The following is a 21,369-nucleotide window of genomic DNA, read 5'->3' on the forward strand; positions in this document are numbered from 1 at the left end:
GCTCTGGTAAAAGCGAGAGTTCATTCACATACACTGACATTATTACATTCTCTTCTGTTGATTCCCATTTGTTTGTGCATTCGTCAAATGTAAACTATTTACGATATAATGTACTGTAAATAAGTTTAAAGTGCTTTAGTGATGTTCAGTTTAGTGGGCCGCACAGCGCCTCGTGTGGCCACCGGAAATACAACCCGGTGTGTCCCGGAAATACGCGGGGCAGAAACTGCTAGTGGCGCGAACTCTCTGGACATTCGTGGGTGAGTTTATATACTTTAACTATAGAAGTTTATATAATTTAACTGGTTGTTTACTATATACCTGAGCAGTTGCAGAGGCGTCCTGCCATGTGACACACTGAACTGCGTCTTAAACTCTTTTAAATTATGTTTCTAAAAGTCATGGCTGCACAAATAAGAATACAGAAGGATGAAATAAAGTTTCATGACAAAGACAACATGAAATGCAGCGAAGTAAATACTAGTAAAGATAATAGAAAGTGTGCAAAAGACAAAAGGTGTGCAATCACTATTTTATGAGCTCATATTACTCTAGAAATAACACGGAATGTTTTTTTTTTTAACTGTCAAAGTTCACCAAGTCAGACTGCAGTCTATTTAAAATAAAATAAACAAAGGGTATTAACATAGCAAAACACTTAATGCTGACCAGTGACAGGAACTACAAATAAAATACCCTATACATTCATATATGTAAAGTTTTTAATGAATATAAAAAAGTCCATGTTATCATCTGATTTGGTCTGTAACTGTATATTTATCTACTATAATGTTTGCTGTATATTTGTCCAACACACTGTTTATTTCATGTATTTATAATACATGCAGTCAAATGTTTGCACACATGTGCATGTTATTAACTGAGATGTGTTGACTGTGTCTGCAGGTGAAGATGAGCAAGCGCAGATCCGCCGCTCTCACTGAAGCGCAGTGTGTGTCTCTGGTCCGTCAGTGTGTGTTACACTTCCTCATGATCGAGTCTCTACAGTTAGTTAGTGTTTAATCGTGTTGTGATCGTGTGTTCAGGCTCAGAAGCTCCTGAGAGAGAGACTGTGTCATCAGAAGCTGCCGGATCAACCCTCGGGCCTGGACTCACAGCACAAGTGTGTTCATTACACAATATCTGTGTGTGAATGAGAGATAGAGAGTGTGTGTGTGTGTGTGTGTGTGAGTGCCCAAGAGAGACTGTGGGTGCTTCTCAATATCCCTCCTCGCTCCTCCGTCCTCCATCCTTTGACCCGGAAACCGATCGAGCTCAGCCGTCTTGAAGGACATCTCAATTCTCTAATTGCACCGTGAGGAGTGAGGAGTGAGGAGGCTTCCAGAGGAGCGATGAGCGAGGACACACAGGTGTATCCAATGCGGAAGTGTTTTATTGACTAAACGTGACGCACGTGTAAATTCTCCTCCCCCTTCACATCGGTCACAATAATTTTATAGTTATATCATTTTATTGCAGTTTATATAAACCGCACATCTCACAAAGTTCAACAGGGTATCTTGCTTTATTACTATTTATTATGAATTTCTTAAATAACCAAACTTCAACAACACAAGGGCAGATCTTTTGAACGCAGCTGATGGCGCTGTAAAGTGACGCTCGAGTGATCAAGTATTCCAATGTATATAAAAAGCTTTCATTCGATTCCTCCGTCCTCCTTTCCTTCCCTTGCAACCTCCCCCGCGTCCTCCAGGGGGCGGAGCTGAGACGCGAGGGAAGGAAACGAGGACGCACAAATAAGAATTGAGAAGCACCCAGAGTCATCAGAAGCTGCCGGATCAACTCTCGGGTCTGGACTCACAGCACAAGTGTGTTCATTACACAGTGTGTGTGTGTGTGTGTGTGTGTGTGTGTGTGTGTGTGTGTGTGTGTGTGTGTTTGTTTGTTCAGGCACTTGCTGGAGCTGTTGAGACGCACTGCTGTTCATGGAGAAAGTAACTCTGTCCTCATCGTTGGTCCTCGAGGATCCGGTAAAACTATGGTACGACACTGAGATTTAAAGGAATAGTTCACTTTAAAATTAAAATTCTGTCATCATTTACTCACCCTCAAGTTGTTTCAAACCTGTATTTGAAGAATGTCAGTAACCACGCAGTTAACTGGTCCCATTGACTTCCATTTAATTTTTTTTTCCTACTATGGAAGTCAATGGGACCAGTTAACCGTGTGGTTACTGACATTCTTCAAATACAGGTTTGAAACAACTTGAGGGTGAGTAAATGATGACAGAATTTTAATTTTAAAGTTAACTATTCCTTTAAGGCCCGTTCACACCAAGCCTGATAACTGTAAAGTTAATAATTGGGAAGTTCACACTGTAACTGTAATGATAACGGCACAGAGTGACGATATCGTTGGAATCACTTTCAGAGTGATTTTTTTTTCCAGCTGATGAATGATTAAAACATTGACAGCCAATCAGAATCCATCCTGCTTTCAAGAGCTCGAGCATTTAAAGAGACAGACGACAAAACTGCAGCGCTTGCGTATAATAAACAGAACAGTATCGTCCGCTGGTGTGGATGCTAATATAGTTATCGCTATAGTTATAGTTGGGTGTGATCGGGCCTTAGCTCTCTTATTCACACTGGATCTCTTAAAGACTTTCAGAGTAATAGAAACAAATATATATAATATAATATATATAAAATAATAATAATAATTTTGTGTGTGTGTGCGTGCGTGCGTGCGTGTGTGTGTGTGTGTGCGTGTGTGTGTGCGCAGCTGCTGGGCTGTGTCCTCAGAGAGCTCATGAGTCTGAAGGAAGTGCAGAAGAATGTTCTGCTAGTGGAGCTCAACGGTGAGTGGATCGAGTGCTTCCTGCGCTCGGGATTAACCGGTGACACTAAAGCCGGATCACATGTTTACATGATGGTTCTCTGAGCGCAGGGCTTCTGCAGACCGACGACAAGATCGCACTGAAGGAGATCACCCGCCAGCTGCACCTGGAGAACGTCGTAGGAGACAAAGTGTTTGTGAGTGTGACGGGAATAATTTACCCACAAACCAACATTCTGTCATCATTCTGTCATCATTCACTGAAATAGTCATATAATAATGCAGTTGTTCTTGTGTTTAGGGGAGTTTTGCAGAGAATCTGGCTTTTCTTCTGGAAGCTCTCAAGAGTGGTGAGGCTCAACACTGTTAGCGCTGGGAATCGAAAATCAGTTCTGCAATCGGATATTGTTATAAAATTAAAATTCAGATTTCGCTTATTGATTCCAATGTGCCCATTTTAATGTGATTTTAAACCATTCAAGCGCAAGAAGACACAGAAGAACTCAGTTCGGCACAGAACGCTTCCTCTTAATAGTGCACACATACTCCACAGATACATTTATATTTAATGATATCTTATAGACCCTTTAAGACTGCCCTAGTGTGCGCTACGAGTTTAATCAATGTTATTTACTTGTTTTAAAATAATCGTGTTTAACAGCAGATTTCATGGAGAAAAACTACATTACCCATGATGCAGTGCAGAAAATTCCACCAATCAGTCAAAACAAGATTTTTTTTCCAAAAGAGCTCGTTAGCTCCGCCCACTCTCACGAAGCACCGCGAATGACGTAATTGAGTCGATCTCCTTGTACTCTCAAAATTCGGAAATATTTAAATATATATGCATATTTTGAAATAAACTATACAAATATACAAACAAATATATTGTTATATTTATAGAATGAGTAGTTTTATATTCCTCCATCATTTTTAATTTGATTATGCTGTTCGCAATGCTTCATGGGATTGTTGTTCTGTCTGCTATAGAATGTTTTGCAAAAAGACAATAAATGTTTGACTTATTTTTTAAATTTGGGAATCAATAAGAAAAGAATCGAAATTGAAAGGCAGAATCGGAAACGCTACAATTCAATTACACGACCCTAATCACTGTTATTGTAGTATTATTTATACACTGTTATAATATTTTTTTCATATTTTGAATTAGTTTTTACAGTGTCAGTTTTCTTTTTAATTTTAGTAAGTTTTATTAATTTTGTTATTTTTGTCCTTTTTGTATTGTTAATTTAATTAAATGTATTTTATTTTAATATTTCTAATTTGAAATTTTTATTTTAGTTTTGCTTTCAGTAATTTTACTATTTCAACTTAAACCTATTTTATCTTATTCAGCTGCCAAAGCAACATTTTTACTTTTTCATTTAATTTGTTTTTCATCCAATATTAATATTTGATTTCAGTTTTATTTTTTTATGTAACGTACATTTTTTGAGTAGTTGTATGTTTTCTCTCCCTGCGTGCGTGTGTGTGTGCGTGTGTGTGCGTGCGTGTGTGTGCGTGCGTGTGTGTGCGTGCGTGTGTGTGTGTGCGTGTGTGTGTGTGCGTGTGTGTGTGTGTGTGTGTCAGGTGACCGGAGCAGCAGTCGTCCTGTGCTGTTCCTGCTGGACGAGTTTGATCTGTTCGCTCATCATAAGAACCAGACGCTGCTGTATAATCTCCTGGACGTGTCCCAGTCCGCGCAGACGCCCGTCGCTGTGGTGGGACTGACCTGCAGACTGGTGCGCGCACACACACACGCACACACACACACACACACACACAAGTCAACAACACGCTTAAAGGAATAGTTCACTTTAAAATTAAAATTCTGTCATAATTTACTCACCCATAAGTTGTTCCAAACCTGTAAGAGTTTCTTTCTTCTGTTGAACACAAAAGAAGATATTTTGAAGAATGTTTGTAACCATTGATTGGTAGTAGCCCTGGTTACTCCGACACATGAGCTGATGATCCTGCTGTGTGTGTGTGTGTGTGTGTGTGTGTGTGTGTGTGTGTGTGTGTGTGTGTGTGTGTGTGTGTGTGTGTGTGTTGCAGGACGTGCTGGAGCTGCTGGAGAAGCGAGTGAAGTCTCGGTTCTCTCACCGACAGGTTCATCTCTTCAGCTCGCTCTCCTTCGCTCAGTATGTGGATGTGGTTCTGGATCAGCTCCGTCTGCCTCAGGACTTCCCAGATCACCGGTTCTCCACCGAGTGGAACCGCAGCGTCACGGTACAGATGCAACACACACCTAGTGCTCACGGTACAGATGCAACACACAACTAGTGCTCACGGTACAGATGCAACACACACCTCTAAACTAATCACTTTTTTACAACAAAACTGAACACACTTAAACGTGACTGAGGGTGGGTTGCACCAACAAGGATTAATCTCAAATCTAGATTAAATCAAGATTTATCTAATAATTCTGTTGCACCGTAACTTTAAACCTTGTTTAAAAATAAGCAGGTTTACATTTAAACCATCATTTTGATCCTGGATTTAATTAATATTTAAGATAGATTGTGTTTAAAAATAGATTAACTTTAATCCCGTTGAACCATAACTTTAAACTCGTATTTAAATCTCAATTAGGGATTAATTTTAAACTTGTAGGTGAGGAGTTTTAAATCAAATAAAGTGCACCTACACTTAAAATATGTGGCGGATTGAACAAAGACAGAAACAGTGTGTGTGTCGTCAGGTCTCAGAGAGGTGTTTATAAACATAAAAATGTTAAATATGCTGCATAGAGCCCGCAGATCGTGAGGTTCATGATAAACTTACGCCTGCTAACGGGATGCGGATCCGTCACTCGGTGCGCCTCGGTGTCGGACAAATTAAAGAGGAGGAATATATTTGCCATGTGACTGCAGAGGTGATGATGAGGTGAGGCGATCAAATGAACAGGGCGGCGCTATCACGAGTGGAGATATCATTTAACAAACAAGTATTCATCACTTCAATGAGCTCATTTGTTTCTGCATTCAATTATTACATTGTTTAAATTAATACATTTTTCGCTAACTGATTTTGTAAATGTTTCTGAAATGCATAACTTAGAGCAGTGGTTCCCAACCTCTTTTTGTCTGACCCCCTTTTTCCCAAGAAAATATTTTAGGGCCCCTCTTCACATTTAATGATATTATCGCTCTTGTAAACTTTTAGCAAGGATGACAAAATATGTTGTTTTCAAACAAACGGTATGTTTACTATAACCAGATATGTTTATGCACAGATAATAGCCTATAATATTGAAAATACAATAACAAAAACATCAGTAGCCCTTTGTAATTTAAAAACGGAAGCCCTATTTGGCCCTATTTGAAATGCAATAACACAAATATTCACACTGGTGTGTAGGTAAAAAATAAAGAATATAGGCGAATACTAAATGACTGCTGTCTGGGGCCTCAATACTTGCATGTTATTTGTGAGGCTTTATTTTTGAAGCTTTTGGCGCTATAGCGAGCGATAATAAACTTGCGTTTATTAACAGAATAAAGCGTCTTTCGGAAGAACATTGTAGCCGGAACTACTTCTCTCTGTGTACGTCTATGACGAGTCACGCACTGGGCTACTCGATCCGAACCAGTGTAAAATAGTCCCAATGTAAACACTTATTATAGGAGTGCCAGTGGCTCAGGATAAGACAAAAACACGGATTGGAAAATGGATTCATGATGAACTCGCTCATTATATACATTTAGTACATTTTGAACTGAAAAAGTTAAGGAGTTTTATTTAATGCTCATTGCTCAAAACTTTTCAAAATATGACGCGACCCCCCGCAGAGCTCGCTGACGCCCCCTTGTGGGCCGCGACCCCCTGCTGGGAACCGATGACTTAGCCAGTTTCCTCTGATAACAGCTCATGCACTTTCTGTAAAACTGCTTTGAAAATATGTGTATTGTGAAAAGCGCTTTACAAATACATGTGAATTGAATTAAATTGAATATTCACTCCGTGAATCATGCATGCCAGTTGTTGTTCTTATCTCGGTTGTTTTGTCATATGTAATATGCTGCCATATTACTTCATTAATTGATAAGCTAGGTCTACTATAAATATATTTTTCGGCCGCAATAATGTTTTAATTTCCTGCTTTATCAGTAACGGCCTCTCTGCGTAACACTTAATAAAGACAGCTGACATTTTACACGTTTATTTCCTTTATCGGCAAGAGCTGTCATCATCAGATAGAGAGTTTCTGGTGGTCAATAAAGAAGGAAATAGAATATTAACAGTGTTGCTGTTTAATTACTACAGCAAATCCATCATGGCGTAGAAAATGTATCATAAATGCAGGATAAAATTATAATCCCTGATTTGTCAATCTGTGTTAGTGCAACACAACTCGGTTTAAAATAAAGCCCAGATCAACAAATCCTAGATTAGCTCTAAACTGTGCTCAATTTAATCCTTATTGGTGCAACTTACCCCATGACATTGACACGACAGTTATCTCTGTAAAGCTGCTTTTTTATGAAAGCTGAGACTCTTTCATAACAAGAGCTTATTGTTATTATTGGATGGCAGGCGCTACTATAATGTTTAGTGAACTGAAAACAGCACAGAATAAAAGATTCTTGGGATGTAAGATTGGGAAGTCCATATACATGCGGTCAGTTCTCTCACCTCTCGTCCTGTTCTCCTGCAGAGAGTATGTGAAGATAAGTGTGTTGAGGAGGTTTTGAAGAGGAACTTTAACTCCAGTAAAGATCTCCGCTCTCTGCATTCCCTGCTGGTGAGTTTCTCTCGGTCAGACCACAGCTGGAGATCTTGAATCGTGCGCCTGTGTGTGTGTTTGTGTGTGTGTGAATTAGGGATGTCAACGATTGATCAACGATCGATAACTTATCGAGAATACATGTAATTGATAAGACTTATCAATCGTCAAATAAGCTTGTGTGTGTGTGTGTGTGTGTGTGAATTGAGTGCACTGATTATATTTGGGACCATTTTACAGCTAGAGTTACACCTTCATCATGACTATTACACCGTGTCCTAACTACCATATTTTCCGGACTATAAGTCGCATCAGTCAAAAAATGCGTCATGAAGATGAAAAAAAACATAAATCGCACTGGACTATAAGTCGGTGTGTTAGCGTAACACATTAACAGTTATTCAGCTGCACATTAGCATAAAGAACATGCACTGTGAGGCTGAATAGGCTAAACTAACATTAGCCAGCGAGTCCAACAAGTTACCGGTCAGCAAGTTCACCAAGCTCCCGATCTCACTCCACAACACTGAATACATTGAGTTCTTCCTCGGTGTCGCTTCTGAACAACTCCGCTAACTAGAGCGCCCTCTCGCGGCTGTAGACGGTAATGCTTTCTCTTGCTTCATCTCAGTCAGTATGAATTAATTTTGATATACAAGTCGCAGGACCAGCCAAACTATGGGAAAAAAGTGTGACTTATAGTCCGGAAAATATGGTACACGCGTTGCGCGATAAAATGCGTCTTTTCCATGTTAATCAGAGTTTTTGTCCTAGCCAGCCGCGACATGCGACGATTCTATATTAGAAAGGATTTCTATTTTTCTGCGCCGTCGCGCTGAAACAACAAACACAAAGTGTGGCGATGATAATCTCAGGTGCTGTTTATGTGCTTTATTTAATAAAGTCACAATTCAGTCATGTGACTGAATATCATTTAGTGCTCCAGCTTTGAGCTGTAAAAGCAACACTGGATAATTCCCCTCAGATCTTGAAATTAAACAAATGGAAACAAGAACGTTCAAACTGTGAAGAAACAAGTGTATTATTTGACAGATTGTTTTAGTAACTCAGTAGCCTATGTGTTTGAATAATGTTTAAATGGTGTAATATTTGTGAATTTGATTTTGTACTTACCCATTTTCGTGCCGTCAAGATTACTCTCTGGTGCCGTGCACTCGCCGTGAGACTCCGCCCACACGCTGTTCTGATTAGCTGTGCACTCGCTGCGAGACTCCGCCCACACACTGTTCTGATTAGCTGTGCACTCGCTGCGAGACTCCGCCCACACGCTGTTCTGATTGGCTGTGCTCTCGCTGCGAGACTCCGCCCACACGCTGTTCTGATTAGCTGTGCACTCGCCGTGAGACTCCGCCCACACGCTGTTCTGATTAGCTGTGCACTCGTCGTGAGACTCCGCCCACGCGCTGTTCTGATTAGCTGTGCACTCGCCGTGAGACTCCGCCCACACGCTGTTCTGATTAGCTGTGCACTCGCCGTGAGACTCCGCCCACACGCTGTTCTGATTAGCTGTGCACTCGCCGTGAGACTCCGCCCACACGCTGTTCTGATTAGCTGTGCACTCGCCGTGAGACTCCGCCCACACGCTGTTCTGATTGGCTGTGCACTCGCCGCGAGACTCCGCCCACACGCTGTTCTGATTAGCTGTGCACTTGCCGTGAGACTCCGCCCACACGCTGTTCTGATTAGCTGTGCACTCGCCTCGAGACTCCGCCCACACGCTGTTCTGTTTCGCTGTGCACTCGCCGTGAGACTCCGCCCACACGCTGTTCTGATTAGCTGTGCACTCGCCGCGAGACTCCGCCCACACGCTGTTCTGACTGGCTGTGGGTTTTGATTGATTTTTACGCATCTCGCGTCGCATCTAGTGTGGACAGACAAATCATTTGTCGCTGGATCTTATCGCATCGCGTCTGGTTTAGGACACAGTGTAAGTTTGTGTGTGCAAATGTCAGTTCTCAGTGTGAACATGTGTTTGTGTGTTGTAGTTTCTGGCTGTGAGTCGAGTGTGTGTGTCTCATTCGACTCTCCGTGAGTCTGATCTGCTGGAGGCCAGTCGCTTGATCTCAGCCGACTCTAAAGCAAACGTCCTTCACGGTGAGACTGATGCATGATAGTGATGTTTACATGATTACTCTCGTCTCTATGGGCCTGTACACCTGCTCATTTCATGTTTTACTGATCAGATTGCTTTTACATAAATGTGTCACCGCAAAATGGATATAAATCCGATCTTCAATTCCCGCGCTATAGGGCTGGGTATCGATTCAAATTTCAAGAATCGATTCGATTTCGATTCTCAAGATCTTCATTATTATCATAGCGATTATCATTATTCGATCCGATCTTATATTTGTAAAATCAGAAGTTTTAACTGTTCATGAACAATCAAGTGTTTGTATTAAATAACATTCACAAACATACATGAATGTTGTAAAAATGTATTGTTCACTCAATGTGTTGATGTTAGATAAGGCATTAAGTAATGTTAATGAATGGTATCTTAATGTAGTGTTACCAACTAAACAGGAGATAAAACGTGTTTTATTTGACTTGACTGTCCTTTTATTTAATCCAAAACTGCGTTCATATTTAAAAGGCCTTTTAAACTGGATACAACCGCACACGATACCACTTTAGGGGCCGTTCACATGTCGCGTTTTATGCGCGTGCAAATTCAGTGAGATGCACTTCAATGCATCTCAACAGGTCATGTGACAAAAACCAGCGGCCTTTCCGTAACAACATGGAAAGTTCGGTCGAATAGCTGATCGTAGCTGTACAGGGCGGCTTTTTATTTCTCATCTCAATGAATATATCTAGTAGTAAAGCTAATGCAAGGGCTAGAAATCAATAATTCTTTGATGATACTTCCTCGTCATCATGGAGAGCGCAGTTTGCACCGCTTTCTTTCCACAAGCGCGTGCTCTCCCGTTGCGTCTGCCGTTGCTATGCAACCATGAACAGAGGCGTGCCTGGAAAACTAATTTGCACGGTGAACGGCTCTTTGTGAACGGCTCTTTGTGAACGGCTCTTTCCTCCTTTCTTGTCAACAAGTGGATTCAGAGAAACCGCATTAGCAGCGCCGCCGGTCACCATGTCTCATTGTGTTTATGGGGAAAATGTAGGCCTGTTATTAAATCGATCCTCTGAGTTATGGATCGATCTTTAGAAATTAATATGAAAATCGATTCAGAATTGGTGAATCGATTTTTTCAACACAGCACTACGCTATATGCAAATGTAATGAAGTTCACGTCAGCGAAAGCAACGTATATGAGCTGCATTTTATTGATCATCAGCTAATTTCATAATCAAAGATCTCAATAGGAGAGCGCGGCATCAGCATCTCCTGTAAGACTGTAGTCTCACTACTTTTGATGAAGACGACTGTGTTTTGAGCTTTTATTTGCGGCAGTTTTGCGTTCGCTTGATGAAGAGATGCACAGATTCTTCTGTGGTGATGCGAACAGCAGAATTCATGGAGAAAAACTACATTACCCATGATGCAATGCGTTTGGGAGAGCGTTTACACCTGGCCTTTTCACGACCGGATGGATCTCTAATACACAGAACATGCAGGAAGTGATCAGGTGTAAGCAGGAAGTGATCAGGTGTAAGCAGGAAGTGATCAGGTGTAAACAGGAAGTGGTCAGGTGTAAACAGGAAGTGGTCAGGTGTAAACAGGAACACTCCTCTCTAACTTCCTCTCTTGCCTGTCTTCAGGTCTGTCCATCCTGGACCTGTGTTTGATTATTGCTATGAAACATCTGAATGACACTTATGATGGAGAGCCCTTCAACTTCCAGATGGTCCACAACGGTACGCGTCCCTCCGCACACTCTAGAGTGCAGTGTGTGTGTGTGTGTGTGTTGATTTTCAGCTCTAATGCATGTAATCCCTCAGAGTTTAAGAAGTTCATCCAGAGGAAGTCTCACTCCATCCATAAGTTCGAGAAGCCTGTGGTGATGAAGGTCAGTGCGAGCGTCTCACCTGTCCAGACATTAATAGCTCATTAAGGTCATGCGAGTGTGTAGCGTGTGAGTCTTCAGTGCGGGTGTGGTGTGATGCTCGCGTGTACAGAACGAACACAGTGCTGTAATCTCTGCGTCTGCAGAACATTAGATATTCTAGAGAAGGTTTGAGTTGAGCTGCTGTTCTAATGCTGTGTGTTGATCTGCACATCTGAGACCCGTCTCCCTTTCAGTCAGCATACTACTGTGTGGTTGTGACAGTATACACACCTTAATGTGTTTACGTGTGTGTGTGTGTGTCTTTTTCTCTGTGTGTGCCTGTGTTTGTGTCTTCTTTTTCTGTGTGTGTGTGTGTGCCTGTGTTTGTCTTTTTCTCTGTGTGTGCCTGTTTGTCTTTTTTTATGTGTGTGTGTGTGCCTGTTTGTCTTTTTCTCTGTGTGTGCCTGTGTTTGTGTCTTTTTTTTTCTGTGTGTGTGTGTGTGTGTGTTTGTCTTTTTTGTGTGTGTGTGTGCCTGTGTTTGTCTTTTTCTCTGTGTGTGCCTGTGTTTTTCTTTTTTTTCTGTGTGTGTGTGTGTGTCTATGTGTCTGTCTGTCTGTGTGTGTGTGTGTGCCTGTGTTTGTCTTTTTCTCTGTGTGTATGTGTGTGTGTGTGTGTGTGTGTGTGTGTGTGCCTGTGTTTGCCTTTTTCTCTGTGTGCCTGTGTGTATGTGTGTGTGTGTGTCTGTCTGTGTGTGTGTGCCTGTGTTTGCCTTTTTCTCTGTGTGTCTGTCTGTGTGTGTGTGTGCCTGTGTTTGTCTTTTTCTCTGTGTGTGCCTGTGTTTGTGTCTTCTTTTTCTGTGTGTGTCTGTGTGTGTGTGTGTTTGTCTTTTTCTCTGTGTGTGCCTGTGTTTGTGTCTTCTTTTTCTGTGTGTGTCTGTGTGTGTGTGTGTGTGTGTGTGTTTGTCTTTTTCTCTGTGTGTGCCTGTGTTTGTGTCTTCTTTTTCTGTGTGTGTGTGTGTGCCTGTGTTTGTCTTTTTCTCTGTGTGTTCCTGTGTTTGTGTCTTCTTTTTCTGTGTGTGTCTGTGTGTGTGTGTGTGTGTGTGTGTGTGTGTGCCTGTGTTTGTATTTTTCTCTGTGTGTGCCTGTGTTTGTGTCTTCGTTTTCTGTGTGTGTCTGTGTGTGTGTGTGTGTGTGTGTGTGTGTGTGTGTGTGTGTGTGTGCCTGTGTTTGTCTTTTTCTCTGTGTGTGCCTGTGTTTGTGTCTTCGTTTTCTGTGTGTGTCTGTGTGTGTGTGTGTGTGTGTGTGTGTGTGTGTGTGCCTGTGTTTGTCTTTTTCTCTGTGTGTGCCTGTGTTTGTGTCTTCGTTTTCTGTGTGTGTCTGTGTGTGTCTGTGTGTGTGTGTGTGTGTGTGTGTGTGCCTGTGTTTGTATTTTTCTCTGTGTGTGCCTGTGTTTGTGTCTTCGTTTTCTGTGTGTGTCTGTGTGTGTGTGTGTGTGTGTGTGTGTGTGTGTGTGTGTGCCTGTGTTTGTCTTTTTCTCTGTGTGTGCCTGTGTTTGTGTCTTTTTTTTATGTGTGTGTGTGTGCCTGTGTTTGTCTTTTTCTCTGTGTGTGCCTGTGTTTGTGTCTTTTTTTTATGTGTGTGTGTGTGCCTGTGTTTGTCTTTTTCTCTGTGTGTGTCTGTGTGTCTGTCTGTCTGTGTGTGTGTGTGCCTGCGTTTGTCTTTTTCTCTGTGTATGTGTGTGTGTGTGTGTCTGTCTGTGTGTGTGTGTGCCTGTGTTTGCCTTTTTCTCTGTGTGCCTGTGTTTGTGTCTTTTTTTTCTTTCTCTGTGTGTGTGTGTGTGTGCGCGCATGTGCCTGTTTGTGTCTTTTTCTCTCTCTGTGTGTGTGTGTGTGTGTGTGTGTGTGTGTGTGTGTGTGTGTGTGTGTGTGTGCGCAGGCGTTTGAGCATCTCCTGCAGCTGGAGCTGGTTCGTCCGGTAGACTCAGGAGTGTGTAAGGTCCAGCGTGAGTACCAGCTGATGAAGCTGATGCTGGAACACACTCAGGTGATGGAGGCGCTGCAGAAATACCCACAATGCCCCACAGACGTCAAGCAGTGGGCGCTCTCGGCCTTCGGATGAAATGAATGCTCAAATATGCATTTTGTGAAATATATCTGTATAGTTTGTATTTGCAATAAAAAATAAGTTAATATAATTGCTCATTTGTAATGTCTTTGTTGAAAGACTCCTGGTTCCATGAACGACGATAGATCATGTTTTTGTGCTAATGTTCTGAGAACATTATAAAAGAGCAGAAAACTGATAGAATTTTGCCAGAATATTTGCTAAATTTCTAAGAACGTTCTCTTTTCTACGGCGAACCTTTTAATTCAGCTCAAAATATCTTACATTGTGAGTCTTTGCCGACCTCTTGTGGAAAAATAATAATATAACATGATATTTCATGACTCTAGATCAGTGATTCTCAAATGGAGGTGAGTTCTATACTCTTCTGCCACACAGGATGACCAAGATACAAGCACATGTGTCGCACTAAATTAGAAGTGCAACTTAGTTTGTTGTTTATTATTACAAGTGTTTTTGAGCTAAAATGTTATACACGTCATATAAATATATACACACACTGTATATATTATTTAAATAGGTTTCTTTTGTCAAACATGTTTGGGGCCAGTCAAGGGGTACTTAAACTGCATGATCAGTTATCGGCAATGATACATTGTTTATTATTGCAAATGTTTATTATTGCAAATGTTTTTCATTTACAATGTTTAATAAATCTCATAATGATGGCACATCACTCCTATATCGTAGTCATAGCTTTTATTTCTATTTCAAATGATTGGGGCCGGTCAGGGGGTACTTGGCTGACATTTTTTTTGATAGGGGGTACGTTATTGAAAAAAGATTGAGGAGCACTGCTCTAGATGGCCTTATTGCTCTATATGCAGCAAATATAGAGTCAGTTTTCTCTTCAGTATGCTTTCAGATACTGAATAGAATATTTATTTTAATAATAAATAATATTTTTTTGCAAAATTTTAGTTTGAGCATTTTTAGGGTTTTCTATGTGTACTGAAGCAATCCATTCATTCCTAAGGGGGTCAAATTGACCCGCGAGTTAAGGATTTGTTACTTTTTTAAATTTCAACCACAAAACTCATTAAATCCATTAAATTCTTTGTGTGTATTTGTGGTTCAAGTGCGACTAAAGTCCTGGGGTCTCGGACCCCTCTGATGAACACTTGATTTTTGAAGGAATGTGACAAACACAACAGAACGAAGAGTGTGTAATTATGAAGGTAATTTAATTTGATTGGTCAGGATTAATTGCAGGGGTCCATGATCCTGCGCATGGAGCTGAACCTGAAGCCCATGTCCCTGAAGCTCCTGTACTCCCCGGGTCTCAGGTACATCATTCTGCCGCGGTACTGGGGCTGCTCGTACATCAGCCAGTGGCCGTCCATCACGTGGCAGGACCGCATCTCACCCAGACGGTAGCGCTCCGTCATGGACTCGCAGTCGTCCGTGAGCTCGTGCATCATCCCACCGAAGTTCTCCCTCTCGTAGATCCTCAACCGGAAGGCTCCTCGGTGCTGCTCAACACACACACACACACACACACTAGAACTAACAGGTCTGGAGGTATTGATGTGACTATGCATCAATGAGAGTTAACACCCTCTGGGGCATCTTTGACCGAAAAAATGCATTTTTTTTTTTTTTCATCTGAATGGTATGAAATTTGGTAAAGGGTTTGGCACTTGCTGTGTGAACACACACACAAAATATCATGGACGTGATTCGAACCGGTACATTTTCCTAAAAATAAATAGTCACACTTGTGCTCCTCGCGGTCAAAAATGAGCGCATTGTAAATGAATGTGAGAGTTTCGTCTAGTGGAAGCGTTCGGTACTGCAGCCGAACAACATCTCACTGAACACTCATTTACTGAGATATCAGCCTCACATTCTGAACACAGCTTGTTTAGATGTATGGCTTTGATTTTATCACAGTTATAGAATAAAAAATGTTTTTGAAAATATATATTTCTTATAAAATATATTTTTTATTAAAAATAAACGTCAAATTCTTTAACTTTTTAACTTCACTTTTTAAAACTGTTTTCACTTCAGCAATAATCTGTCAAGTGGCGTTTTTAAAAAGAGATCAAACTTACGTCTGCGCTCTAAAGCATTCAAGATATACTTCAGTTTAAATTGGGAATTTAATTGTCAGGTGTATACTCAAAAAGTGAATAAATGGATTATAAATACAGCGTAAATATAATTAAGTATCATAAAATCTCCTAAAAATACTAAATATTAAATTAAAAAACACTATCGAACTAAAATATAGTACATTAATTTCATTGAAATAAAAAAAATTATTTAACGCGAAGAGGGTTAGGGTTTTGATTCGTTCAAAAAAAAAATTTGTTTTGTTAAATTACTGTACTATATTTGAGTGTTTTTAATGTAATGTTTGGTATTGCTGAGCCAGATCTGCGCGCTGTACCTGAGGGATGATCCTGCAGGACCGGATGGAGTCGCTCAGGCCCAGTCTCTTGCAGTCGGAGTACTCGCCGCGACGGGCGAAGAACTGGTTCCCCAGGAAGTTGGAGCGATCGTAGACCATGAAGCAGCCGCTCTCCACCCGGCAGGAGCTGCAGCGGCTCAGGAACGAGTGGAGCTCCGGACAGTCACTACTCGTCTCGAACGAGCGGCCCTGGAAGTTCCTGTCCTCGTAGAAGATTATCTGGACCAGACACAAGCATGACCGGTTATCAGGAGACCAGCTAATGTTCTCTCAAAGCTACGAGCAAACATTTATCCAGTTATGTTAATGGAACTTTTGCTATCTGGTCTTAAGATAGGGGGCGCTATTACGCGTCTTCTGAAAGAGGACAGAGTCTCCTGATCAAAAACACAAGTGAAGAAGAAGCAGAAACAAGCGATAGAAGCGTTGCTGACGCACATGTAAAATAATCTGATCATAAACAGCATTAAAATCAAAACTGTCACTGAATGAAAAGTTGAACACATGAGGAAACGACTGAAGCTTTGAGGTGTTGATGGACTCGATCTGTGTTTTAAACATCGTTCTGAATCCCGTCCGGATGAAGTGTTTGACGAAGGTGCGTTTTTCTCATTTTTTGCTAACTTGTTTTACTTTTTTTATGAAACTTGCCCACATTCAAGTGTTTATAAAGAAGAATGCATGAGGCTAGAATAAAACGTTTTTGTTTTTTTTTGCTATAAAAGAAGATGCTCTGTTCTTTTTTTTCTTTTTTTTTGCATGTTCAGTTATTCATACAACAAAATATTCCGTGGGTCATTAAATTTAGTAAAAATGATCAAATATGCTGCCGCTGAGAGGGAAACAGTTAATAATGTTCTCAAAAAAACAGCACAAAAACATTATTTTCTGAAACATTTAGTTGGACGATTAACAATTTTTTAAATGTTACACAGTTTTTTCAGAATGTCTATAGACTAGAGTATTAAAAAGTAATGAAAAAAGACCGAATGGAAAGTTTCTTTTAACGATTTCATATCAAACGTTTGAGAACATTGAGAAATAAAATTTTCATAATCTAATGGGAACGTTAGCAAACAATTCTGAAAACCTTCAAAGTTATAAACGTTCTTCCAGTATTGTTAATAGAGCGTTTGTTCAAAGTTATATGGTCTATAATAATGTTCTCCCACAAACATTATTTAAATATTGTTTTAAAAAAAACTAATATTATTACTTGTTTCAGAAATAACATTCATATAATGTTGCAAAATGATACTAATGTTCCATTGACATTCCCATAAAGTTTTTTTTTTTTTTTTTTAAAGTAAAAACTGAATGTTTTGAACATTGATAGATGCAGTTGTCATAACTGATGCGCATGGATCTGCTTACCTTGTTCATGGCTGGTTCTGTGCAGGACTGATCCGCCGCTCCAGCTTTTATACTTCATCAGCTCTGCTCAAGCTTTTTGTTATTCAAATAGTCAAAGCTGATGAACAAGCAAGAGAAGTTTTCTGTTAATTTCTGCATCTATCACAGGCTTCCAGCAACAAAACCTGCATGTGTCATCGGATGCAGTTTGTGCCCGAGCGTGTCAGAAGATCAATGATCTGTTCATCAGCAACACAATAATAATAGTGTCTAACACAAGCATCATGCTCAGCTGTGCGGGACCAAAGCAAGAAAACATATAATAATCCTGATCAAAACTCAAATTCGTATCGTCACAAAAAGTGGGATTTTATATTTTATAATCATTATTATAGATTAATTCGTTGAAAAAGTGAGACATTCAAATGATTACTTTATGATGACTACTTTATCTCATCATTAAAACCAATAATTATTGAGGATTTCAACAAAATGCAAAAAAGATGTTTGAAATAAAGATGAGTTTTAGCATTTCTGTTCTAGTTTTGATTGCAGCAGAATGTTATGAACTGCAAGTACAGTTATGAGAATATTTAAAAGACTGTTATTCAATAATATATTAATATTAGGGCTGTCAAAAGATTAATCGTGATGAATCACATCCAAAATAAAAGTTTGTGTTTCCATAATATATGTGTGTGTACTGTGTAGAATTATTATGTATAAATACACACACATTCATGTATATATTTAAGGAGTAATTGCATTTATATACTGTATATACATTTATATAATTTATATTATATATAAATATAAAAAAAAAATCTTAAATATATACATGATTGTGTGTGTTTTTATATATATATAAATAATTCTACACAGTACACACACATATATTACTTTTATTTTGGATGTGATTAATCACGATTAATCTTTTGACAGCCCTGATATTAATATTCAATAATCTTAACCACAAACTATCAGATGAGAACAACACTTGACCTGATTTAATCTTCAGTTCTGCTTGAATCAAATGTGTTTCGTAACTGATGAACTGCAGTGTTGACTGATGTAAACTGGATCAACTTTGAACTAAATTCAGCTGATTTATGACACTAATAACTTGACAAGGCACATTAGAATGAGGCGTTTAAAAATATATATGAAAAAACATTGTTTATTAGCTTATCTATGCGAAGTTTCGACTGCCACTCTTATATTTAAACATAAACCCTTATATTTAAAGGGATGTGAAGTTATTACATGATTATATATTAGCCTACATTAATTCTTTATATTGTCTCATAGTTATGAACTTGATTTTTGTAAATATGTGTTAGTTGTTGTCTACATATTTATTTTTAAAACATATATATATACAGGTGAAACTGGAAAAATTAGAATATGGTGCAAAAGTTCATTTATTTCAGTAATTCAACTTAAAAGGTGAAACTAATATATTATATAGACTCATTACATGCAACGTGAGATATTTCAAGCCTTTATTTGTTATAATTGTGATGATTATGGCTTACAGATTATGAAAACCTTTTCACAATATTCTAATTTTGAATTTGGGGTTTTCATAAGCTGTAAGTCATAATCATCACAATGACAACAAATAAAGGCTTGAAATATCTCACTTTGCATGTAATGAGTCTTTATAATATATTAGTTTCACCTTTTAAGTTGAATTACTGAAATAAATGCACTTTTGCACCATATTCAAATTTTTCCAGTTTCTCCTGTAGCATTTTGCACCACTTCTGTAGAGAAACCCATATACTATAAATAAAGAAAAGTATAATTGACCATCAGAAATGATATATATAGTGACTTCTTTCTATGACCATAGGTTGAGATCAGTCTTAGTCAGATGATAAATGAACGTTAATGTGTTTGTGTATCTGAGGCCTCGGACAAAAGAGATCTGTGCTGATGATGATGATGATTCAGGGAGATTCCCCACGAGCTGGTGTGTGTGTGTGTGTGTGTGTGTGTGTGTGTGTGTGTGTTGACAGGAGCGCTGAGAACGCTCAATAGTTTGATCCATCTGAGTGAACACACACAAACAGCTGATCCCACATCAGCCTGAGCGCTGCACACGTCACACACACTCCGGACGGCTTCTGTGCAGGAACATGTACTCACATTTATTACTTTGAGTGAATAATACTAAATTAGTCGCAACTAATGCTACATATATCCAACGTTTATGTACTAAAAAACTATGGATGCACATCTTTCAGGTCAAAAAGGACCTTTAACGGTATATGGGAAATTACCGGTACATGAAATTCTTTAAAAAATGAAGGACTTTTAAAGCACTACTTTTTGGTTTCCAAGGACTACAATCAGAGATCTTACTTTTCAAACTATATCTTTATTTTTATTTTTAACTCAAATTACAGATATAAGGTATCCAAAATACAACTTACCAGAAATTATTATTATGATTATATAAAAGATTATAATGGCTATTATTGTTAAATAAATTATATTTTATATAATGTTGGCGTACTTCATATCCAGAAACGGTTTGATAAGGGTTTATCGGGGGTTTTATCAGGGGTTTATAACTTTGCGTGAAAAGATTATATCGTTTTTTTCCCAATTTTTTTTAAAACAATTTCATATATATTGTATTTAAATAAGCACTTTTCAATACCTTTTTATAAATATGGCTGTTTTCAAGGGTTTTCCAGGACTTAAATTGCAAAAAGTCAAATTCAAGCACTACAATCTTTTTCTTCGCCACTAGGGGTCGCTAACCTCTTACAATAACAAAGTTGTAGATTCATGGAATCATGGAACTTGTCGTCATGCCGATGGATCTAACATGTTTAAGGGGAAGTAATGTTTATAGATGAGTGAATTGATGTGTTTATCATGACTGTGGTGTGAAGCAGGCGCGAGTGCTAATGCGAGACAGATATCAGCGCCTCACGCGAGTCCCGCGGATATAAAGGAATGAGGACTTTTCAATCTACCGAACTAACGTTCCCGCAAGTGCTGTATTAATGCTCACACACGTCAGTTTATTAGAAGAATGAAGCTTGTGAGGTAACGCAGCGCTGTTCACTCGCTCTACACTATCACACTAAACTGCATTTGAGTGTGTTAAAGTTATAATGTTATTCTGTGTGTTAGTTTGTCTGTATGAGACTAGCAGTACGCTAGATTACCATTAGAATAACATACTGATCATATTCTAACATTTCATCATGTTGAGCTGTATAACATTGATTAGTTTTATGTACATTTGCTGCCCTGTCTAATAAAGTACATGTACGAGCGGCATCTCTGTCGAGTGGAAGTTAGTCGTGGACGCTAGCTCTCGGCGTCTCTGTCGAGTGGAAGTTAGTCGCGGACGCTAGCTCTCGGCGTCTCTGTCGAGTGGAGGTTAGTCGCGGGCGCTAGCTCTCGGCGTCTCTGTCGAGTGGAAGTTAGTCGCGGACACTAGCTCTCGGCGTCTCTGTCGAGTCGAAGTTAGTCGCGGACGTTAGCTCTCGGCGTCTCTGTCGAGTGGAAGTTAGTCGCGGACGCTAGCTCTCGGCGTCTCTGTCGAGTCGAAGTTAGTCGCGGACGCTAGCTCTCGGCGTCTCTGTCGAGTGGAAGTTAGTCGCGGACGCTAGCTCTCGGCGTCTCTGTCGAGTCGAAGTTAGTCGCGGACGCTAGCTCTCGGCGTCTCTGTCGAGTGGAAGTTAGTCGCGGACGCTAGCTCTCGGCGTCTCTGTCGAGTGGAAGTTAGTCGCGGACGCTAGCTCTCGGCGTCTCTGTCAAGTCGAAGTTAGTCGCGGACGCTAGCTCTCGGCGTCTCTGTCGAGTGGAAGTTAGTCGCGGACGCTAGCTCTCGGCGTCTCTGTCGAGTGGAAGTTAGTCGCGGACGCTAGCTCTCGGCGTCTCTGTCGAGTGGAAGTTAGTCGCGGACGCTAGCTCTCGGCGTCTCTGTCGAGTGGAAGTTAGTCGCGGAT

At 40.0% G+C, this 21,369-nt stretch overlaps 2 protein-coding genes across 3 annotated transcripts; one reads left to right on the forward strand and one right to left on the reverse strand.

The window, feature by feature from the left end:
- Positions 1-18: 18 nt before the first annotated feature.
- Positions 19-14,307, forward strand: orc4 (origin recognition complex, subunit 4). 2 transcript variants are annotated; one of them, XM_079627504.1, is made up of 14 exons: positions 19-260; positions 907-963; positions 1,047-1,123; positions 1,912-2,002; positions 2,746-2,821; positions 2,911-2,996; positions 3,101-3,149; positions 4,390-4,541; positions 4,858-5,031; positions 7,463-7,549; positions 9,538-9,646; positions 11,276-11,371; positions 11,456-11,523; positions 13,438-14,307. In XM_079627504.1, the coding sequence occupies exons 2-14, from the start codon at positions 913-915 to the stop codon at positions 13,618-13,620; spliced, it is 1,299 nt and encodes a 432-aa protein (XP_079483630.1). In that variant the 5' UTR covers positions 19-260; positions 907-912; the 3' UTR covers positions 13,621-14,307. The 2 variants fall into 2 exon arrangements, with proteins under 2 accessions (XP_079483630.1, XP_079483631.1); XM_079627505.1 differs by lacking the exons at positions 19-260; positions 907-963; positions 1,047-1,123 and adding an exon at positions 1,699-1,829.
- A 484-nt stretch (positions 14,308-14,791) lies between these two features.
- crygm4 (crystallin, gamma M4) lies at positions 14,792-17,553 on the reverse strand. Its single transcript, XM_079627507.1, has 3 exons — positions 17,417-17,553; positions 16,022-16,261; positions 14,792-15,098 (listed from the first exon to the last, which is right to left on the reverse strand). Exons 1-3 carry the CDS (start codon positions 17,423-17,425, stop codon positions 14,829-14,831), a joined length of 519 nt encoding a protein of 172 aa, XP_079483633.1. The 5' UTR covers positions 17,426-17,553; the 3' UTR covers positions 14,792-14,828.
- Positions 17,554-21,369: the final 3,816 nt, after the last annotated feature.

Source organism: Phoxinus phoxinus (genome assembly GCF_949152265.1).
Source record: "Phoxinus phoxinus genome assembly, chromosome: 11".
Classification (NCBI taxonomy): Eukaryota; Metazoa; Chordata; class Actinopteri; order Cypriniformes; family Leuciscidae; genus Phoxinus; species Phoxinus phoxinus.